The sequence below is a fragment of the Pseudophryne corroboree genome, chromosome 8 (genome assembly GCF_028390025.1).
Source record: "Pseudophryne corroboree isolate aPseCor3 chromosome 8, aPseCor3.hap2, whole genome shotgun sequence".
Classification (NCBI taxonomy): domain Eukaryota; kingdom Metazoa; phylum Chordata; class Amphibia; order Anura; family Myobatrachidae; genus Pseudophryne; species Pseudophryne corroboree.
This window is the reverse complement of record NC_086451.1, coordinates 403,150,590-403,175,047: the sequence shown is the minus strand read 5'-3', so window position 1 is coordinate 403,175,047 and position 24,458 is coordinate 403,150,590. Positions and strand designations below refer to the sequence as shown.

The 24,458-nt window shown below is 44.8% G+C and overlaps 1 protein-coding gene across 1 annotated transcript in view; it reads right to left on the bottom strand.

The window, feature by feature from the left end:
* Positions 1 to 838: 838 nt before the first annotated feature.
* The window catches only part of LOC134949306 (cytochrome P450 2A4-like), an 81,178-nt gene continuing 57,558 nt past the window's right edge, over positions 839 to 24,458 (bottom strand). Inside the window, exons 6-9 of the mRNA XM_063937804.1 lie at positions 23,348 to 23,489; positions 7,100 to 7,287; positions 6,822 to 6,963; positions 839 to 1,151 (exon numbers count right to left, since the gene is read on the bottom strand). Coding sequence (XP_063793874.1) covers positions 970 to 1,151; positions 6,822 to 6,963; positions 7,100 to 7,287; positions 23,348 to 23,489 — 654 coding nt within the window. The 3' untranslated portion in view covers positions 839 to 969. The remainder of the gene's footprint in view (positions 1,152 to 6,821; positions 6,964 to 7,099; positions 7,288 to 23,347; positions 23,490 to 24,458) is intronic.

Sequence of the window (24,458 nt, the reverse complement as noted above, 5' to 3'; positions counted from 1 at the left end):
TGGAAATAAGTGGAAATTATGGTTATTGAGGTTAATAATACTATGGGATCAAAATTACCCCCAAATTATGATTTAAGCTGTTTTTGAGTGTTTTTTGTAAAAAAAAAAAAGCGAATCCAAAACACACCCGAATCCGACAAAAGAATTTCAGGGAGGTTTTGCCAAAACGCGTCTGAATCCAAAACACGGCCGCGGAACCGAATCCAAAACCAAAAAAAAAAAAAAACGAAAAATTTCCAGTGCACATCACTAATTATAAGTAAGAAAAAAAGTTGAGCTGCTCAGGGATGACCCCAGCCTTAATTAACTAACCAGCCAATTGGCAGGGACTTCGGTGATGTTATCGAAGGTATTAGGCTCTGCTGATAAAAGGTACAGAAGTGCCCCCATACAACTTTCCTTTTTTATTCATTTGACACAAAATGCTTAGCATGGCTAAGATGCTCCACCATGAATAGCAATTGGATGGATTCCTAATCTTATTTTGCTGCAAAAGAATTTGTATAAAGTAGCAGACTAAAGTAGCATATCTTAAGAAATATCACAAGGCGTGGATAAGTCGCAGATTCCATTGCATAGCTATTTTGGCCATAATGCTTAAAAGGGGAAAGATGTATGTGGACACCTCTATATGAGCACCTTCTGTTCTGGGTTCAAACTGAGAAATCAATGACTCACTTAAGTTTAACCTGCTTTTACCTTCATTTCCTACAGTTCCTTCCAGACAGATTTTCTACATGTAACTTTTGTCCTTTTTATTTTTATTTACCATTTTCTTGTTAACATTATTTTCTAAACACACATTGTACCATTTTTGTAAATAAAGCTTTTTAGTTAATTCATATTTGCTCCCAGAATTTATTGTAAAATGTAATTGACTCTTTTATATATTTTGTTTACTCATGGGGTACATTTGAAATAATAAGTGCTCTTAAAACTTGATTTATCAGCTAAATGTCGAGTACATCATCAGCGAGGAATGGCAAACATCTTATAAGGGTGAGGTAAACCAGCATTGGTATTGGGTTCTGGTGTTATTATTATATCAGCCGTGTTCACTGTGGGCTTCAATGTAAACATCTGCAGGATAGTGGTCAAAAAGAGGAAGAACTCCATCCGAGCCAGACCCTCCCCTGCACACACACGTTTCCCTTTGGGGGTAAAAATACAAGAAAAAAATAATAGTTAAATACTATTTACCATGACAAACTGAAGCTACTTAAATAAATATCTACATTTACATTATTTATAGGAAAGATATTTTATTAAAACAAATATTAACTAAAGCATGTGAAGCTCCATCAGTAGCTCATGAAACCTGATACTCCTGTGTCTCTGCCTGAACTGTATACTGACTGTCCTGCTCACATTCTGGTTGCTGGTTACTGCTGCACAAGAGGTAGAGCTAATGATGTTAGTGTGTGCCGGCAAAGGGGTGGGGCAGTATACCCTGTGCACCCCGCCCCCTTAGTCTGGCTATGGCCGTATATGTCTTTATGTGTACTCACAATCACTGTAAGTCCCTAACTGTAGATCTAGACCTACAGATGTGTTCACTTTTTAAGGGCTAGATGCATCATAGCTTGGAAGTGATAAAATGGAGAGTAAAAAAGTACCAGCCAATCAGCTCCTGTCATGTTGTGGCACCCTCCTGATCGGCTGTGTGCTCCTGTACTGACTGACAGGCAGCACGCGGCAGTGTTACAATGTAGCGCCTATGCGCTACATTGTAACCAATGGTGGGAACTTTCTGCTCAGCGGTTGACCGAAAGTGACCTCACCGCTGAGCAGAAAGTTCCCACCATTGGTTACAATGGAGCGCATAGGCGCTACATTGTAACACTGCCGCGTGCTGCCTGTCAGTCAGTACAGGAGCACACAGCCGATCAGGAGGGTGCCACAACGTGGCGCTCCCTCATTGGCTGAAGAAACCCACTTAGACAGAAGTCAGAGTGGGTTTCTGGCATTCGGGGAAAGGGGACCCATGTGAAAACATGGGTCCCCTTTCAGTGTGTGGCTCGGGTCTCCGTTTTTTTATTTTAATCAAGTCCGTGGATTACAAATGGATTATCCGAGGAGCCTGGTACCCTGGATCTGGTGAGTATAATTTATTCAACAGGTACCCCATGGATTCTACTGGACAAGAGGACCGACCTGCGTGGGGACATAGGTAAGTATGTATGTATGTTTGTGTGGATGGATGTAGTAAAACTTTACTTTCAAGGTGTGTGTGTATTGTCTTTTTTTGGGTATTTTTTTAGTAGTAGTACTACAGGTACCAGCGGCCCGTTTTTCCGCCGCATGCTGGTACTTGTGGTTCTCCAAGTACCAGCATGCGGGGGAGGCTTGCTGGGCCTTGTAGTACTGCTACTAAAAACAATATCTTACACTTTTACAAAAAGGCTATCAGCCCCCCATCCGCAGCCCATTGGATGGGGGGGACAGCCTCGGGCTTCACCCCAGGCCCTTGGGTGGCTGGGGGGGGACCCCTTGATTGAAGGGGTCCCCACTCCCCCAGGGTACCCCGGCCAGGGGTGACTAGTTGGACATTTGATGCCACGGCCGCAGGGCACTGTATAAAAGTGACCCCCGGCTGTGGCATTATCTGTCCAGCTAGTGGAGCCCGGTGCTGGTTTTAAAAATACGGGGGACCACTACGCTTTTTGTCCCCCGTATTTTTGGAACCAGGATGCTGGTTGCTTAAATATGGGGGAACCCCTGTCACTTTTTACCCCATATTTCTGCAACCAGGATCGGCTCAAAGAGCCCGAGGCTGGTTATGCTTAGGAGGGGGGACCCCACGCAATTTTTTTTACAGTTTTACAGTGTTTATTTAAAAAAAAAAAATGAACCCCAGCACAGATCACACAGATCCGTCCGAGATTCATTTTGAAAAAGTCGGCAGTGTTTTGCTAATCACTGCCGTAAAAAACAAAAAAAAAACACGAATTACATCGACATCGGAACAAAAGAAAATGCCGAATACGACAGCTTAGTAAATTAGTCGTAATCAATTCAAAAAGTTGCAATTTTACACTTTCAATGTCATTCGTGATTGAACTTTGACCTTTTTCCGAAAATTACGAATGTTAGTAAATATACCCCCAAGAATATCTAACATAATTTAGGAATTTTAATCCAATAACTAATGTTGAATTTGTGGGCAAGACCACCAAATATGCAGCAGAGTTCCACGTTGACCGCATAGCCTCCAACACCTATCCAAGCAGGAAGAGGTAGAATGAGTGGAGTCGCCAACTGCCATTTTTCAAACACAGCCTGTGACATGGCAGTTAGGACCTGATTGGCTGGTACTTTTTCTTTCTCCATTTTATCACTCTCCAAGCGATAATGCATTTAGCCGATAGTGTTCTGGTATATGTATGCATCGCAGCATGCAACTTGTGGAATAGCAGGAGCACGTGTACGCATGCACCCGGTGTTCTTGCACTTAGTGACCCGTGGTAGCAACTGATCACTGCCTGCTGTGGCATAGTGCTACCACATTGCTTACACATCACTGCAGGAAAAGCAACAAGAAAGTAAGTGGACACATCTGTATGAAGTTTGAACAGATTCAGGAAGATTTATCTTTCAGCACTGTCTCCTACTGTGTGTTTATTCATCCAATAGACACACTCCATTATTAAATAAACAATAACACTCATATTATCGATATACAAAAAAGAATACTAAATATTGGATTTGATATATTGGACAATTGATGATCTGAACATCTTGACTTAGCGCAATAGTCTCTGGCTTTGTCTACTGCGCATGAGCAGGGCTCTGGTAATATGGCGCCTGTGCTATGTTCCTGGGAGACTTCTCTACTGCACAAGCACAAATCTCCTGGATAAATGGTCACTGCACCAAGTTCCTTGTGATTTCTGTGTGCAGTGTTGGCCAATGTAGGACTCCGGAGAGGTAAGTATAGTTATATGGGTGTAAGGTGTACAGTGTGGCCCCCCTGGACCCAGGGCCTGTGTGCACTGCACACCCTGCAACCAATATATATTTGCCAATTCCCTGTGTCCCTTTCACAGAAACCACTGCATTAAAAATGAAAGACATTCTATTTATCAACTCAATGTAATACATTTCATTTATATGTTTTATACATAATGTTATTTAATTGTTTTCCTGTTACACATATCTGTAAATAACATGAATGCAGCCATCGTTGAACATATTGCCTGTCACATAGGAGAACTGGATTGCTACCACCCAATGCCCCAAGCCTCCATTAAGATTTTGGAATTGTAAGATCTACTACTGATTTACAGAGATGAGTAGTTCGGTTTTGTTGAAAACCAAACACACTCAAATTCGGTGACCTGAGAAGAACGGATTTCCAGCTTGGATCACTTTTGGGAATTAGAGTGGACCGAGTCTGTAGTCAGGTCATCTCTACAAAATGGTACTCAACTTTAAAAACTGATTTCTGAAGTTTAAATTGGGAATACAAACAATATGCCGGCATTTGGGATGCCGGCGGTCACATAACTGACTGCGGCATCCAAACACTGATTATGCCGACATCGGAGGTGGTATTTTCACCCCCCCCCCCCATCCCATACCCTAACCCTAACCTTTGGGGGTAGGCGGCTGGTGCTAACCCTCCTGGGGTGTGACTACAGCAACCCCCCTGGGGTGTGACTATGGCTAACCGTAGGAGGGTGGCAGCTAAGGCTAACCCCCCCAGTGCCTAACCGTAACCCCCTTAGTGCCTAACCTTAACCCTCCCCCTAGGCACTAACCCTAAAGGAGAACCCTAAAACTCACCTTCGGCATCCTGTCTATGGGTGATCCGGTGCCGTTCTCCTGAGTGCATCAGGATTCCGACATTGATCACATGACTGCTGTCAACCCAACAGGTGGAATGCTGAATACATCCCTTGGATAACATGTAAAATCCTGACTTAAAATTAGTACTATTGATGTAAGTAATACTATAGGAACAAAACCAGGGTCAAGTTACATAATTTTAGCTATTTCATACCTATTTATAATTTTTTTTTAAGAAAACCAGATCCAATACCATATCTAAAACCGAACCCAAAACAGTTGAGGCTTTGAAAAACCAAAATACAATGTTTATTTAGAGCCAAAACCTATTCCAAAACATGGGTGTTTGCACACATTTCTACTGATCTATTGCAACAAACTCATACTGTATTTATAATGGTGTAATAGTTAGCATTACTGCCTCACAGCACTGAGGTCATGGGTTCGATTCCTACCATGGCCCTAACTGTGCAGAGTTTGTATATTCTCCTCGTACTTGTGTGGGTTTCTTCCGGGTTCTCCAGTTTCCTCCCAATCCAAAAATATACTGGTAGGTTAATTGGCTCCCAACAAAATGAACCCTAGTCAGTGTGTCTGTGTGGCAGTACAGATGGTGTAATGGTTAGCTTTACTGCCTCACAGAACTGAGGTCATGGGTTTGATTCCCACCATGGCCCTAACTGTGCAGCGTTTGTATATATGTTAATTGTCTCCCCACAAAATTAACCCTAGTCAATGTGTCTGTGTGTACATGTGATAGGGATTCTAGATTGTTAGCTCCACTGGGGCAGGGACTGATGTGACTGGGCAAATATTCTCTGTAAAAGCGCTGCGGAATATGTGTGCGCTATATAAATAACTGGTAATAAATAATAAATAACAATTAAACTGTCTCAGGACATCAAACCCAGTAAAGTCATAACAAACTCAGGTGGTTATTCAGGTTTGTTAGCAAACTAGAAAAAGGGCACACTAATGGGCAATGCCATGTTGCACTGCAGGTGGGGAGATTTAGATTTGCGTGGGGTATATTCAGTGGCAGGCTTTCCCGGGGGGTAGGGTGCCATATGGCCCCTGGACCAGTAAAATTTCAGTGTCCTGGGGCCACCTGATTATTCTTCTTTAACACGGGGGAGAAGGAAAGATTCCCGTACGTAGCTGCTGCTCTGGGGCAAGCAGAGAGGAGACTGTCAGCCCTGTGGAGAGACGTGATAGTCTCTGGAAGCAGCAATGTCCCCCTGGGGATCATTGGCATGTGCACTGCAGGGGAGGCAGATATAACATGTGCAGAGAGAGTTAGATTTGGGTGGGGTGTGTTCAAACTGAAATCTAAATTGCAGTATAAAAATAAAGCAGCCAGTATTTACCCTGCACAGAAACAAAATAACCAACCCAAATCTAACGCTCTCTGTAAATGTTATATCTGCCACACCTGTGCACATGGGGGGTCATTCCAACCTGATCGCACGCTGCCATTTTTCGCAGCACAGCTACCATGTCACTACTGCGCATGCTTATGCACCGCAATGCACAGGCGCGTTGCACGGGTACAAAGCGGATCGTTGCTGGGCAATGGATTGTACGAAGAATCCATTCGCACAGCCGATCGCAAGGAGATTGACAGGAAGAAGGCATTTGTGGGTGTCAACTGATCGTTTTCTGGGAGTGTTTGGAAGAATGCAGGCGTGTACGAGCGTTTGCAGGGCGGGTGTCGAACGTCAATTCCGGGACCGGACAGGCGAAGTCATCGCAGCGACTGAGTAAGTTCAGACCTACTCAGAAACTGCACAAACTGTTTTTGTACTTCTCGGCTGCATAAGCGTTCGCACACTTGCACAGCTAAAATACACTCCCCTGTTGGCGGCGACTATGCGTTTCCACGGCTGCTAAAAACATCTAGCGAGCGATCAACTTGGAATGACCCCCATGGTTTTGCCCAACTGCTAACAAATTTGCTGCTGCGATCATCTCTGAAATACCCCCTTAGTCACATAGTTTTTACTAGTTAGCTAGTAACTATAACATGTCTGTACCTGTGGAAAATGGCATAAACGCTTCACTCTTCTTAAAGCCACCTTTCTCATCAAGAAAGTGTCCAGGATCAAACTTATCTGGGTTCTTGAACTGTTTGGGATCTTTCAGGACAGAGGTCAGGACTGGAATCACCCAGGTTCCCTGAAATGACATTTAGTATACTTTTTTTTTTAACGTAGAGCATGTATACAGTGGAGGGAAACTGGGCATTAAAATAATAGATAAATAGCTAATCAATAAATGTATTTCATATCTCTTTTATATCTGACAATAATACCATTGGTATATGATGTCCCCTGAAGGTTGTGTCCTTGCTGGCTGCATGCATCAGTCCTGCAGGAACAATATCAGCAAATCTCTGGATCTCATGTACAACAGCGTCTGTGTACGGCATCTTACTCCTGTCCTCCACTGATGGGCAGCGAGCTCTGCCTATTACATTGTCTATTTCCTTGTGGATCTTCTCTGAAATTACATAAAAATGATATTCACAGTAAGAAACAACACTTATTTTGCTCAGTATAATTAAAGAGCACAATTAGAAACAAAATTCTAGTGTGAAAAAAGAAGGGAGTACCACCATTTGTTTGTCAAACTGTAACTCATCTCTGAAGGGAATAATGTCCTATTATTGTGAGTAGGACATATCTTGTGTTGATAAATGTGGTGACATTACTGCTTTTAGAATTCAGTGTGCTTTGTAACTACAGTATAGTTTCTAGTATATGGAGTTATTTATTAACATATGTGTAGTTATACACTATGTACAGTGCATATTTCTAGGAGATTTCTTGGGAAAACTACAGTACAGAATGTTGGGGGATATTTACATTGTTATTATGGTGTGTGATGCAGATACTGTATATTGTGTCCATGTGTCATATGTTCAGGTGGCAAATGTGTCTTTTTCTCTATGCAAGGCGAGAGCACTGTGTTTCTACATTGGTTCCCCTATGGTTTCCCAGTGTTGTTGTACACCAGAAAGCATGTAGTCATGATGAACAAAGGGGGTGGGTATTCATATATAGACTCATGTGCCAGCCACTTCCATTCCTAATACATACCACCCCAACCTTGCATTAAATTGGATATTCAATAATTGACATATTATACTATATTTAATCAGATCAGTGACAATTAATGTACACTGGCCCTGTCTTCTATGCTGTAAAAATTCAGGGGTGCAGTGAAAATAAATGTACACTGGCCTTGTCTTGTATGCTGTAAAATTACAGGGGTGTTGGTAAAATACAGGTGTGCTGGCAAAGTCCATGGTTGCAATGTCTAGGCCTGATCTTCACAACACTGTATAGGAAGAGGAGGCTCCTACCACCATTTGCACGCCCCCTGCAAGTGCTGGGAGGAGCACCACCAGTCCAGTTGCTGATGTTGAGATTGAGGATGTCACTGTAGAAGTACACCAGGATGAGGAGGATATGGGTGTAGCTGGCGCTATGGAGGACGTTGACTATGAGGATTCTGATGGTGATGTGGTTTGTTTGAGTATGGCACCAGTTGAGACAGTTGTTAGCCATGGGATGAAAAAGCCCATTGTCATGCCTGGGTAAAATACCAAAAATGCAACCTCTACAGTGTGGAATTATTTCTACAGAAATCTGGACAACAGGTATCAAGCCATCTGTTGCCCTTGTCAATCTGTAATAAGTAGGGATAAGGACGTTAACCACCTAGAAACAACCTCCGTTTTATGTCACCTGCAGTGCATTCATCAAAAGTCATTGTCAAAATCAGAAACTTTGGGTAATAGCGTAAGCAGTACACTAACACCTAAATTATGTGGTTTGTTTGTTTGAATAGTGTTTCTCTGTATTAATGAAGACGTAAACACTGAAGGGGGGGAATCTGAGGATGAGGACGAAAACTTGTCACTGTAGAGCCAGTTTGTGCAAGGAGAGATTAATTGCTTCTTTTTTGGTGGGGGACCAAACAAACCAATCATTTCAGCCACAGTTGTGTGGCAGACCCAGTCGCTGAAATTTTTGGTTTGTTAAAGTGTGCATGTCCTGTTTATGCAACACAAGGGTGGGTGGGAGGGCCCAAGGACAATTCCATCTTGCACGTCTTTTCTTTGCCACATCATTCCAGGGGTGCTGCCCTATATGGGGTGCTGCCCCTCTGCCCTATCAGTCCAGGGGTGCTAACCCACGTCGTTTAAGTCCAGGGGTGCTGTTGCCTTTCTGCTGTGCTGTGTAATTCTCCAGGGGTGCTGCCTATGCTTTAAAAGTCCAGGGGTGCTGCCGTATAATTAATGGGGTGCTGCTGTACTTGATCCTAGGTTTAAATGAAAACCTAGAGCAGACATAAAACAAATTTCAACATCACAAAAATTTTTGTGAAAACTAGCCGCAAAGGTGGAAATGGAAATTGCTGAATTGTTTTTAAATAAAGTGGGTAGAGTCCACATTTGTGACCAAAGTCAGTGTGACTCAGAAGAGACAGAATCATAATCCAGTGCTACTGCCGGTGAGGTGAAAGTTATATTTTCTGCCAGAACATTAGAGAGTGGTACTTCTCAATTATTTCATGTTAAGGACTCACTCAAATGAATGGCTCCAATTAGTCAACCTTAATTTTGATTTATTATGGATGTTCCACATATTGGGATTATTTATTTAGAAGATGAGCATTTGTTTTACAGGGATCTTCTTTTCCTAAGGGCTGTGTAGGGTTATCGCAAGACCTCACGGCGTTAGAAGAATAGAGTTTCAGTGATTTTGCATTGCATCAGCTTTCCATTGCACTGCAGCACTAGATGGGCCAGGAGCTCCTGTGAGACACAAACAGTTACTGAATAAGGCCCAGTATGGAGTCTCATGGTGGCTTACTGCCAGGAAGATGTCTGGCTTGCCAGGCTGAGGCATGCTGTGGTCACAGAGGTTAGCATTGCTTCCTTCCACAATCCTACATATAGTATTTAGTTAGTTTGGACTTAAGAGTGGTAAACTCCACTAAGGCAGGGGCACAATAACAAAAAAATTTACTGCACAGTCGTGTTTAGTACTTTACTGAACCTACCCAAACTCAACTTGCACCATCAGGGGCTGCTGTGGGGGCTCAGAAGGGGCTGCTAAAGCATCTTTATTTAAAAATAAAATGAGTAAAATAAACAAGACACACAGGTATGCTCATATGGTTGTAACTGGGACACACATGTATGCTCACATGTGTGTAACTGGGAGCTGTGAAAAACAAAAATAAGGCATCTGCCACAAAATATGTAAATAAAAATGCAAGAAAAAAAGAGAAAAAAAAAAGAAACCACAAGATTTTCACAAAATAAGTCTCCAGACTCCGTGGAGGGGAAAATATCCAATCTCGATCCTGTGTTATACAGCTGTTTTTTTGTATCCCAGCATTAAATCTGAGATTATCGTAATCCTTGAAAATGGAGAAGGGGGGTACAATTTTGTTGGCTTTGGCCCCTAGTTTTTCCATTTGTCCAGTAATGTGGTAATTAATAATTATACATTTGCTTGTTTGAAGTCCTTTCTGTTCCACACCAATATTGGAGTAGAGGGGAAAGCCTGTGTGTTGTTCCTGATGGAATGTGCCTCTCTAATTTTAAATCACCTTCTTGACACTGTCCTCTTCCTCTTGCCTCTTCTCATAATGTGAAAAGTCATCGAGTATGGAGGTGGAATGTTTATAGCTAGCTATGATACAGAGAACTTGGTGAGCTTTTTCCAGGGGGACCACCTGTCGCTGAAATGATGGGTTTATTAAACTGTGCATAACCTGTTTAAACAAAATAAGGGTGGGTGGGAGGGCCCAAGACATTTCCATCTAACTCCTCTTTTTTTTCTTTGCATTATGTGCTCTTTGGGGCTATTTTTTAAAACTGCCATCATGTCTGCCACTGCAGAGCCACTCGTAGATGGGCCAGGTGTTTGTGTTGCCCACTTGTGTCGCTTAGCTTACTCATCCAGCTACCTCAGTGCAACCTTTAGGCCTAAAAACAATATTGTGAGGTGTGAGGTGTGAGGTGTTCAGAATAGACTGGAAATGAGTGGAAATGTATGTTATTGAGGTTAATAATACCATAGGATCAAAATTACACCCAAATTCTGTGTTTTTTGCTGTTTTTAGGTTTTTTTTTCTTCAAAAATCATCCAGATCAAAAACCAAAGCCCGAAAGGGTGTTTTTGGCAAACCCAATCCAGACCCAAAACACGAGCGGGGATCCAGATCCAAAACCATAACACAAAACCCGAAAAGTGTCCGCCACACATCTCTAGTGTGATTTCAGCTGGTACAGTATGCTGTAATTTTTTTGGGAGGGTTCTGTGTTTCCGGGGATGTCTCTAGGGCTGGTTCAATGGTGGGGTTAGCATGCAGGAAACTGGATCGCCATATGTTGCTTATACATATAAGGTGAAACTGGGGTGGATGAGAAGGCACTGGAGCTGAGGTCTAGCTAGGATACTGAACTGGATTGCTAGAATGGGACTGACAAAATGAGATGCTGGACTGGAACTGACTAGAATGTTCAGGATCAGTGGCATCTCCAGAGGTAGGGCTGCAGCGCAGTTCAAAATTCAAATAGAGGAGCCACACCAACTTCCACCACAAACACTTCTAAACACCACCAGCCAGCAGTTGGTGTGACTCCCCTATTTGAATTTTGGACTGCTCTGCAGCCCCACCTCTGGAGCCACCACCGCTCAGAAAGGCTGGAACTGACTATGTTCAGGATACCAGACAAGAATCGGTTATGTTTAAGTTACTGGGCTGGGACCAGCTATGTATAGAATATTGACAAGAAAAAAGGAAATAGCTTTAGGGCGCTGTACTGAATATAGCTCCTGGCTAATGTATATCAGCAGCCATTTGGGAAGAAAGAGGTATGGCAACTCTTGAAACAAAATCAAATACAAATAATCCCAGTTGGCGCTTAATAATACATATATGCAATAGAGATGAGCGGGTTTGGTTCTCAGAGTACCAAACCCTACCGGACTTTGCCTTTCCGAGCCCGGATCAGAGTCAGGTTGGGGTTTTCCCGCCTGACTCGGAAACCCAAACGCGGCAAAACGTCATCAATCCACTGTCGGATTCTTGCGGGATTTGGATTCCAAATAAGGAGCCGCGCGTCGTGGCCATTTCCACTCCAGTCTCGGAGAGTGTAGTGAGAGGACGTTTCTCCGTCCTCCAGTGTCTGTGTGGAGGCGGGAAAGTGGGGTGGCAAGTCTTGTGCTGTGTTGTGCTGCTCAGTCCAGTCCAGTGTAGTCACAGTGTATTGTGCTGCATCAGTCCAGGCAGTCACAGTGTTGGTATCCTCTCCTGCCAGTGTAGCTGTATAAAGTAGTGCTGTGTTGTGCTGTTCAGTCCAGTGTAGTCAGTGTATTGTGCTGCATCAGTCCAGCCAGTCACAGTGTTGGTGTTCTCTGCTGCCATATATCCAGTGTAGCTGTATAAAGTGTTGTTGTGTTGTGCTGCATCAGACCAGTGGTAGTGTCCTGTCTCATCAGTCATTCCAGTAACGATATATGCTGCTGCTATATGTCCACTGCTGCCATATAATATTAATAACAACAACAACCCCAAGTCTCTTACAGTGTTGTTGTGTTGTGCTGCATCAACCAGTGGTAGTGTCCTGTCTCATCAGTCATTCCAGTGACAATATACGCTGCTGCTATATGTCCATTGCTACCATATAATAATAATAATACCAACAACAACCACAAGTCTCTTACAGTATTGTTGTGCTGTGCTGTATCAGACTAGTGGTAGTGTCCTGTCTCATCAGTCATTCCATTGACGATGGCCCTCATTCCGAGTTGATCGCTCGCAAGGCGAATATAGCAGAGTTACACACGCTAAGCCGCCGCCTACTGGGAGTGTATCTTAGCTTCTTAAAAGTGCGACCGATGTATTCGCAATATTGCGATCCCAAACCTCGTAGCAGTTTTAGAGTAGCTTCAGACTTACTCTGCCTGTGCGATCAGTTCAGTGCTTGTCGTTCCTGGTTGACGTCATAAACACACCCAGCGTTCGCCCAGGCACTCCCACCGTTTCTCCGGCCACTCCTGCGTTTTTTCCGGAAACGGTAGCGTTTTCAGCCACACGCCCCTAAAACGCCGTGTTTCCGCCCAGTAACACCCATTTCCTGTCAATCACACTACGATCGCCGGAGCGATGCAAAAGCCGTGAGTAAAAATACTTTCTTCATAGTAAAGTTACTTGGCGCAGTCGCAGTGCGAACTTTGCGCATGCGTACTAAGCGGATTTTCACTGCGATGCGATGAAAAAGACCGAGCGAACAACTCGGAATGAGGGCCCATATACGCTGCTGCTATATGTCCACTGCTGCCGTATAATAATAAGAACAACAACAACCACAAGTCTCTTACAGTATTGTTGTGTTGTGCTGCATCAGACTAGTGGTAGTGTGCTGTCTCATCAGTCATTCCAGTGACGATATACGCTGCTGCTCTATGTCCACCGCTGCCGTATAATAATAAGAACAACAACAACCACAAGTCTCTTACAGTATTGTTGTGTTGTGCTGCATCAGACTAGTGGTAGTGTCCTGTCTCATCAGTCATTCCAGTGACGATATACGCTGCTGCTATATGTCCACTGCTGCCGTATAATAATAAGACAACAACAACAACCACAAGTCTCTTACAGTATTGTTGTGTTGTGCTGCATCAGACCAGTGGTAGTGTCCTGTCTCATCAGTCATTCCAGTGACGATATACGCTGCTGCTATATGTCCATTGCTATCATATAATATTAATAACAACAACAACAACCACAAGTCTCTTACAGTATTGTTGTGTTGTGCTGCATCAGACCAGTGGCAGTGTCCTGTCTCATCAGTCATTCCAGTGACGATATACACTGCTGCTATATGTCCACTGCTGCCGTATTATAATAACAACAACCACAAGTTCCACACAGTATTGTTGTGTTGTGCTGCATCAGACCAGTGGTAGTGTCCTGTCTCATCAGTCATTCCAGTGACGATATACGCTGCTGCTATAGGTCCACTGCTGCCGTATAATAATAATAACAACAACAACAAGTCCCACACGGTATTGTTGTGTTGTGCTGCATCAGACTAGTGGTAGTGTCCTGTCTCATCAGTCATTCCAGTCATTTCTGTGCTGTATATTGGGGGTAATTCCAAGTTGATCGCAGCAGGATTTTTTTTAGCAGTTGGGCAAAACCATGTGCACTGCAGGGGAGGCAGACATAACATGTGCAGAAAGAGTTAGATTTGGGTGGGTTGTTTTATTTCTGTGCAGGGAAAATACTGGCTGCTTTATTTTTACACTGCAAATTAGATTGCAGATTGAACACACCCCACCCAAATCTAACTCTCTCTGCACATGTTATATCTGCCCCCCTGCACTGAACATGGTTTTGCCCAACTGCTAAAAACATTACTGCTGCGATCAACTTGGAATTACCTAGAGATGAGCGGGTTCGGTTTCTTTGAATCCGAACCCGCACAAACTTCACTTTTTTTTTCACGGGTCCGAGCGACTCGGATCTTCCCGCCTTGCTCGGTTAACCCGAGCGCGCCCGAACGTCATCATGACGCTGTCGGATTCTCGCGAGGCTCGGATTCTATCGCGAGACTCGGATTCTATATAAGGAGCCGCGCGTCGCCGCCATTTTCACACGTGCATTGAGATTGATAGGGAGAGGACGTGGCTGGCGTCCTCTCCATTTAGATTAGATTTAGAAGAGAGAGAGAGAGAGAGATTGCTGTGATACTGTAGATTAGAAGAGAGTGCAGACAGAGTTTAGTGACTGACGACCACAGTGACCAGTGACCACCAGAGACAGTGCAGTTGTTTGTTTTATTTAATATATCCGTTCTCTGCCTGAAAAAAACGATACACAGTCACACAGTGACTCAGTCTGTGTGCACTGCTCAGCCCAGTGTGCTGCACATCAATGTATTGTATATAAAGCTTATAATTGTGGGGGAGACTGGGGAGCACTGCAGGTTGTTATAGCAGGAGCCAGGAGTACATGATAAATAATATTATATTAAAATTAAACAGTGCACACTTTTGCTGCAGGAGTGCCACTGCCAGTGTGACTAGTGGTGACCAGTGCCTGACCACCAGTATATTAGTAGTATTGTATACTATCTCTTTATCAACCAGTCTATATTAGCAGCAGACACAGTACAGTGCGGTAGTTCACGGCTGTGGCTACCTCTGTGTCGGCACTCGGCAGGCAGTCCGTCCATCCATAATTGTATTATAATATATACCAACTAACCGTGGTTTTTTTTTCATTCTTTATACCGTCGTCATACTAGTTGTTACGAGTATACTACTATCTCTTTATCAACCAGTGTACAGTGCGGTAGTTCACGGCTGTGGCTACCTCTGTGTCGGCACTCGGCAGGCAGTCCGTCCAACCATAATTGTATTATAATATATACCACCTAACCGTGGTTTTTTTTTCATTCTTTATACCGTCGTCATACTAGTTGTTACGAGTATACTACTATCTCTTTATCAACCAGTGTACAGTGCGGTAGTTCACGGCTGTGGCTACCTCTGTGTCGGCACTCGGCAGGCAGTCCGTCCATCCATAATTGTATTATAATATATACCACCTAACCGTGGTTTTTTTTTCATTCTTTATACCGTCGTCATACTAGTTGTTACGAGTATACTACTATCTCTTTATCAACCAGTGTACAGTGCGGTAGTTCACGGCTGTGGCTACCTCTGTGTCGGCACTCGGCAGGCAGTCCGTCCAACCATAATTGTATTATAATATATACCACCTAACCGTGGTTTTTTTTTCATTCTTTATACCGTCGTCATACTAGTTGTTACGAGTATACTACTATCTCTTTATCAACCAGTGTACAGTGCGGTAGTTCACGGCTGTGGCTACCTCTGTGTCGGCACTCGGCAGGCAGTCCGTCCAACCATAATTGTATTATATACCACCTAACCGTGGTTTTTTTTTCATTCTTTATACCGTCGTCATACTAGTTGTTACGAGTATACTACTATCTCTTTATCAACCAGTGTACAGTGCGGTAGTTCACGGCTGTGGCTACCTCTGTGTCGGCACTCGGCAGGCAGTCCGTCCAACCATAATTGTATTATAATATATACCACCTAACCGTGGTTTTTTTTTCATTCTTTATACCGTCGTCATACTAGTTGTTACGAGTATACTACTATCTCTTTATCAACCAGTGTACAGTGCGGTAGTTCACGGCTGTGGCTACCTCTGTGTCGGCACTCGGCAGGCAGTCCGTCCATCCATAATTGTATTATAATATATACCACCTAACCGTGGTTTTTTTTTCATTCTTTATACCGTCGTCATACTAGTTGTTACGAGTATACTACTATCTCTTTATCAACCAGTGTACAGTGCGGTAGTTCACGGCTGTGGCTACCTCTGTGTCGGCACTCGGCAGGCAGTCCGTCCAACCATAATTGTATTATATACCACCTAACCGTGGTTTTTTTTTCATTCTTTATACCGTCGTCATACTAGTTGTTACGAGTATACTACTATCTCTTTATCAACCAGTGTACAGTGCGGTAGTTCACGGCTGTGGCTACCTCTGTGTCGGCACTCGGCAGGCAGTCCGTCCATCCATAATTGTATTATATACCACCTAACCGTGGTTTTTTTATACCACCTAACCGTGGCAGTCCGTCCATGTGCTGATTGGGGAGGGTTTTTTGGAAGGGACATCCTGCGTGACACTGCAGTGCCACTCCTAGATGTGCCCGGTGTTTGTGTCGGCCACTAGGGTCGCTAATCTTACTCACACAGCTACCTCATTGCGCCTCTTTTTTTCTTTGCGTCATGTGCTGTTTGGGGAGGGTTTTTTGGAAGGGACATCCTGCGTGACACTGCAGTGCCACTCCTAGATGTGCCCGGTTTTTGTGTCGGCCACTAGGGTCGCTAATCTTACTCACACAGTCAGCTACCTCATTGCGCCTCTTTTTTTCTTTGCGTCATGTGCTGTTTGGGGAGGGTTTTTTGGAAGGGCCATCCTGCGTGACACTGCAGTGCCACTCCTAGATGGGCCCGGTGTTTGTGTCGGCCACTAGGGTCGCTAATCTTACTCACACAGCTACCTCATTGCGCCTCTTTTTTTCTTTGCGTCATGTGCTGTTTGGGGAGGGTTTTTTGGAAGGGACATCCTGCGTGACACTGCAGTGCCACTCCTAGATGGGCCCGGTGTTTGTGTCGGCCACTAGGGTCGCTTATCTTACTCACACAGCGACCTCGGTGCAAATTTTAGGACTAAAAATAATATTGTGAGGTGTGAGGTATTCAGAATAGACTGAAAATGAGTGTAAATTATGGTTTTTGAGGTTAATAATACTTTGGGATCAAAATGACCCCCAAATTCTATGATTTAAGCTGTTTTTTAGTGTTTTTGGAAAAAAACACCCGAATCCAAAACACACCCGAATCCGACAAAAATAATTCGGTGAGGTTTTGCCAAAACGCGTTCGAACCCAAAACACGGCCGCGGAACCGAACCCAAAACCAAAACACAAAACCCGAAAAATTTCAGGCGCTCATCTCTAGAATTACCCCCATTGTCTCATATAATTCCAAAAAAATAATGGAGAACATAAATTTTGAGGATAAAATAGGGAAAGATCAAGAAGAACCACTTCCTCCTAGTACTGAAGCTGCCGCCACTAGCCATGACATAGACGATGAAATGTCATCAACGTCGTCTGCCAAGGCGGATGCCCAATGTGATAGTAGAGGGTATGTCAAATCCAAAAAGCCAAAGTTCAGTAAAAAGAACCCCAAAAAAAAGAAATTTAAATCGTCTGAGGAAAACCTAAACTTGCCAATATGCCATTTACGACACAGCGTCGCAAGGAATGGCTGAGGACCTAGCCTATGTTCATGGCTAGTGGTTCAGCTTCACATGACAATGGAAGCCCTCATCCTGCCGCTAGAAAAATTTAAAGAGTTAAGCTGGAAAGAGCACAGAAAAGAACTATGCGTTCTGAGATGGTATCACAAATCCCCAAGGAGATGTGGATGCGATGCCTGACCTTCCCAATACTGGACGGGAAGAGATGGCTCCTTCCACCATTTGCACGCCCCCTGTGAGTGCTGAAAGAAGCACCCACAGTACAGTTCCTGATATTCAAATTGAAGATGTCACTGTTGAAGTACACCAGGATGAGGATATGGGTTTTGCTGGCGATGAGGAGGAAGTTGACGATGAGGATTCTGATGGTGATGTGGTTTGTTTAAGTCAGGCACCGGGGGAGACACCTGTTGTCCTTGAGATGAAAAAGCCCATTGTGATGCCTGGGAAAACTACCAAAAAAGCCACCTCTTCGGTGTGGAATTATTTCTCCACAAATCTGGACAACAGGTGTCAAGCCATCTCTTGCCTCTGTCAATCTGTAATAATTAGGGGTAAGGGTGTTAAGCACTTAGGAACATCCTCCCTTATACGTCACCTGCTGCGCATTCATCAGAAGTCAGTGTCAAGTTGAGAAACTTTGGGTAAGAGCGTAAGCAGTCCACTGACACCTAAATCCCTTCTTCCTCCTGTACCCAAGCTCCTGCAAGCCACACCACCAACTCCCTCAACGTCAACTTCCTCCTCAGTCAGGAACGTCCGTAGTCCTGCAGGCCATGTCACTGTCAAGACTGAGGAGACCTCTCCTAATCGGGATTCTTCCAGAGGATCCTTGAGTGGTACGCCTGCTGTTGCTGCTGCTGCTGCTGCTGATGTTGCTGCTGGGAGTCGATCGTCAACCCAGAGGGGAAGTCGGAAGACCACTTGTACTCCTTCCAGTAAGCAATTGACTGTCCAACTGTCCTTTGTGAGGAAGATGAAATATGACAGCAGTCATCCTTTTGCAAAGCGGATAACTGAGGCCTTGACAGCTATGTTGGTGTTAGACGTGCATCCTGTATCTGCCATTAGTTCAGTGGGACTTAGAGAATTGTTTGAGGTAGTGTGTCCCCGGTATCAAATCCCATCTAAGTTCCACTTCTCTAGCCAGGCGATATCGAGAATGTACACAGATGTCAGAAAAAGAGTCACCAGTGTCCTACAAAATGTGGTTGTATCCAGTGTTCACTTAACCACAGACATGTGGACAAGTGGAACAGGGCAGACAGACTTAGGATTATATGACTGTAACAGCCCACTGGGTAGCTGTATGGCCTCCCGCAGCAACAACAGCAGCGGCACCAGTAGCAGCGTCTCGCAAACGCCAACTCATTCCTAGGCAGGCTACGCTATGTATCACCGCTTTCATTAAGAGGCACACAGCTGACAACCTCTTACGGAAACTGAGGAACATCATCACAGAATGGCTTACTCCAATTGGACCCTCCTGGGGATTTGTGATATCGGACAACGCCACTAATATTGTGCGTGCATTACATCTGGACAAATTCCAGCATGTCCCATGTTTTGCACATACAATTAATTTGGTGGTCCAGAATTTTTTGAAAAATGACAGGGGTGTGGAGGAGATGCTGTCGGTGGCCTGAAAAATTGCGGGTCACTTTCGGCATTCTGCCACTGCGTGCCGAAGACTGGAGCAACAGCAAACACTCCTGAATTTGCCCCGCCATCAACTGAAGCAAGAGGTGGTAACAAGGTGGAATTTAACACTGTATATGCTTCAGAGGATGGAGGAGCAGCAAAAGGCCATTCAAGCCTATACATCTGCCTACGATATAGGCAAAGGAGGGGGAATGCACCTGACTCAAGCACAGTGGAGAATGATTTCAACGTTGTGCAAGGTTCTGCAACCTTTTGAACTTACCACACGTGAAGTCAGTTCAGACACTGCCAGCTTGAGTCAGGTCATTCCCCTCATCAGGTTTTTGCAGAAGAAGCTGTATAAATTGAAGGAGGAGCTAAGACGGAGCGATTCTGCAAAGTATGTGGGACTTGTGGATGGAACCCTTCATTCGCTTTGCCAGGATTCAAGGATAGTTAATTTGTTGAAATCAGAGCACTACATTTTGGCCACCGTGCTCGATCCCAGGTTTAAAGCCTATGTTGTATCTCTCTTTCCTGCAGACACAAGTGTGCAGAGGTGCAAAGACCTGCTGGTTAGTAAATTGTCAACTCAAGCGGAATGTGACCCATCAACAGCTCATTCTTCAATTTCTCCCACCACTGGGGCTGCAAGGAAAATGATAATATTTCCTAGCCCACCCGCTGGCGGTGATGCAGGGCAGTCAGGAGTGAAAGCTGACATCTGGTCCGGACTGAAGGACCTGCCAACGATTACTGACATGTCTACTGTCACTGCATATGATTCTGTCACGATTGAAAGAATATTGAAGTATTATATGAGTGACAGTATCCAAGTAGGCATGTCAGACAGTCTGTATGTATACTGGCAGGAAAAAGAGACAATTGGATGCCCTTGCACAAACTGGCTTTATTTTACCTCAGTTGCCCCCCCCCCCCCTCCAGTGTGTATTCCGAAAGAGTGTTTAGTGCAGCCGGTAACCTTGTCAGCGATCGGCGTAGGAGGTTACTTCCACTACATGTGGAGAAGATGATGTTCATCATAATGAATTATAAATTCCTCTGGGAAGACCTTTACCAGCAATTGCCCCCAGAAAGTACACAGGAACCTGTGATGGTGGATTCCAGTGGGGATGAATTAATACTCTGTGAGGAGGAGGAGGATGTGCACAGTGAAAGGGGTGAGGAAACGGAGGATGAGGTTGACATTTTGCCTCTGTAGTCGTGTGGCAGACCCTGTCGCTGAAATGATTGGTTTGTTAAAGTGTGCATGTCCTGTTTATACAACATAAGGGTGGGTGTGAGGGCCCAAGGACAATTCCATCTTGCACCTTTTTTTCTCCTTTGCATCATGTGCTGTTTGGGGACTAGTTTTTTTTAAGTGCCATCCTGTCTGTAACTGCAGTGCCACTCCTAGATGGGCCAGGTGTTTGTGTGGCACACTTGTGTCGCTTAGCTTAGTCACACAGCTACCTCATTGCACCTCTTTTTCTTCTTTGCATTATGTGCTGTTTAGGGCATATTTTTTAAATCTGCTATCCTGTCTGTAACTGCAGTGCCACTCCTAGATGGGCCACGTGTTTGTGCCGCCACTTGTGTCGCTTAGCTTGGCCATCCAGCTACCCAATTGCACCTCTTTTTCTTCTTTGCATCATGTGCTGTTTGGGGACTAGTTTTTGAATAGTGCCATCTTGTCTGCAACTGCAGTGCCACTTCTAGATGGGCCAGGTGTTTGTCCCCCGAACCGCCCTGCATATCCCCGTCCTGTGTCATCCTATTCCCTCCCTACTGCCCTGTGTCTCACTAACACTGCCTTGTGTCTCCTAATCCCCTCCCTTACCCCCTGCATCTCTCTATCCCTCTCTACCACTCTGCATCTTATATTGCCTCCATACCTGCTAGCATCTCTATATCCCCACATTACCAGCCTGCATCCCCCTATCCCCTTCCTTCCACCTTGCATCTCCCTATCCCTGCCCTGTGTCTACCTATCCCCTCCCTACAAACATGCATCTCCCTATTCCTGCCCTGTGTCTCCTTATCCCCTCCCTACAACCCTGCCTTTCCCTATGTCCTCCCTATGTCTCCCTATACTGCTCTGTATCTCCCTATCCCCTCCCTACTGCCCTGCGTCTCCATATCCCCCCTACTGCCCTGCATCTCCCTATCCCCTCCGTACCACCCTGCATCTCCCTATCAACACCCTGTGTCTCCATGTACCCTTCCTACCTCCCTACATCTTCCTATCTCCGCCTTTTGTCATCCTATCCCCTCCCTACTTCCCTGTATGTCCCTATCACTGCCCTGTTCTCCCTATCCCCTACCTTACCCCCTGCATCTCTGTATCCCCTCCCTACCACTCTGTATCTTATATTGCCTCCATAATAGCCTGTGTCCCTCTGTCCCCTCACTACAGCCCTGCATCTCCCTATCCTTGCCCTGTGTCTCCCTATCCCCTCTCTACCTCCCTGCATCTCCCTATCCCTGCCCTGTGTCTCCCTACCTCCCTGCATCTATCTATCTATCCCTGCCCTGTGTCTCCTTATCCCCTCCATACATCCCTGCATCTCTCTATACCTCCCTACCTCCCTGCATCTCCCTATCCCTGCCTTGCATCTCCGTATCCCCTCCATACCGCCCTGCATCTCCTTATCATCATCCTGTGTCTCCCTATCCCCTCCCTACTGCCCTGCGTCTTCCTATCCCATCCCTACCGCCCTGTGTCTCCCTATCCTCTCCCTACCTCCCTGTGTCATCCTATCCACTCCCTACCTCCCTGTGTCTCCCTATCCCCTCTCTACTACCATGCATCTATATATTCCCTCCTTACCGCCCAGCATTTCTTTATTTCCTCCCTCTTGCTCTTCGTCTCTATATTCCCTCCCTACCGGCCTGCATCTCTCTATCCCCTTCCTACCGCCATGCGTCTTCCTATCCCTTCTTTCCACCCTACACCTCTATCCCCTCCCTCTTGCTCTGCTTCTCTATATTCCATCCATACCGGCCTGCATCTCTCTATCCCCTTCCTACCGCCATGGGTTTCCCTATCCCTTCTTTCCGCCCTACATCTCTATCCCCTCCCTACCACTCTTCATCTCAATATCCCTTCCTTGTCTCCCTATCCCCTCCCTACCTCCCTGCATCTCTCTATCCCCTCCAGCAGATAAGGCTTTTACTGCACAGTCATTAGGGGGGTGGGGGGCATTGTTCTTTTTTGGGGGGCGGGGGGGGGGCTTTCAAGATTTAGCTATTGGGCTAACGTAGTTCTAACTACACCCCTTGACAGGAGTCTCAGTAGCAGGAGTAGCATGAGAGTTTGAGTGGGATTGAGAGACACGGGCCCTCATTCCGAGTTGATCGCTAGCTGCTTTGGGTCACAGCGCGACAATCAGGCAAAAAAAAATGCATTTCTGCACATGCGTATGGGCCGCAGTGCGCACGCGCGAAGTTATTTCACACAAAACTATGCTATTTTACACAAGGTCTAGCGACGCTTTTCAGTCGCACGGCTGATCGGGGAGTGATTGACAGGAAAGGGGCGTTTCTGGGAGGGAACTGAGCGTTTTCACTGGAGTGTGCTAAAAAACGCAGGCATGTCAGGTAAAAACACAGGCATGCCTGGGGAAACGGGGGAGTGGCTGGCCGAACGCAGGGAGTATTTGTGACGTCAAATCAGGAACTAAACTGTCTGCAGTGATCGCAAGGTAGGAGTAGGTCTGGAGCTACTCAGAAAGGGCATGAAAAATTTTACGAGCAGTTCGGCTAACCTTTCGTTCGCACTTCTGCTAAGCTAAGATACACCCCCAGAGGGCGGCGGCTAAGCGTTTGCACTGCTGCTAAAAGCAGCTAGCGAGCGATCAACTCGGAATGAGGGCCATGTTCCTGGGAGAAATAGTTGGGTAGTGCTGGCAGTGTGGAATGTCACCTTCTACAAATTGGAGTATGTTACACATTCTTCAGTGGGAAGTACTTAATATAGGTTAAATGTACTCTTTTTTTCTTTAATCATACTGTTACCTTGTATCTCAGGGTACTTCTGCAGAATCAAAAAGGCATATTTTAATGTTATAGTTGAAGTTTCTGTCCCAGCAAAGAACAGGTCAATTACTGTCCCACATAAGTTCTCCTCATGAAATTCTGTGTTTGTGTTTTTTATTTCCTGGAAGAGGTTTTAATGATTCTGTCAGTGGTACAACAATACATAGATGTGTCTTTGCATACAAAAAAATACGACTCATTCAAGCTATGGATTTTCCAGTAGCATCATATGGGTGTGAAAGCTGGACAGTTAAAAAGCAAGATAGGAAGATTATTGATGATTTTGAATTCTGGTGTTGGAGACGAATATTACGTAAACCATGAACTACCCAAAGAACAAATCAATCAGTATTAGATGAGATAGAACCTTAGCTCTCCCTAGAAGCACAAATGACAAGATTGCATCTTTCCTACTTTGGACACATCATGCGAAGAAAAGAATCCCTAGAGAAAGACATTATGCTTGGAAAAGTTAAAGGCTAATGAAAAAGAGGAAGAACAGCAGTGAGATGATTTGATACAATCACACCAACTATGGATACCACACTATCAACATTGAGCCGCTTGACAAAATATAAAAATTTGTTCAGGACCGCAATCCATAGTGTCACCATATGTCTTCAGCAACTTGATGACACTTAACAACAACTACAGTACTGTACATAGGCCCTCATTCCGAGTTGATCGCTCGCTAGCTGCTTTTAGCAGCAGTGCATGCGCTAAGCCGCCGCCCTCTGGGAGTGTATCTAAGCTTAACAGAAGTGCGAATTAAAAAGTAGCAGAATTGCTACTAAAAAATGTCATGCCATTTCTGAGTAGCTCCAGATATACTCCTATCTTGTGATCACTGCAGTCAGTTTAGTTCCTGGTTTGACGTCACAAACATGCCCTGCGTTCGGCCAGCCACTCTCTCGTTTCTCCAGCCACTCCTGCGTTTTTGTCTGGCACGCCTACGTTTTTTAGCACATTCCCTGAAAACACAGAGTTGCCGCCCAGAAACACCCACTTCCTGTCAATCACACTACGAACACTCAAGCGACTTAAAAACGTTGCTCGAGCTTGGGTAAAAGTACAAAGTTTTGTGTGAAAG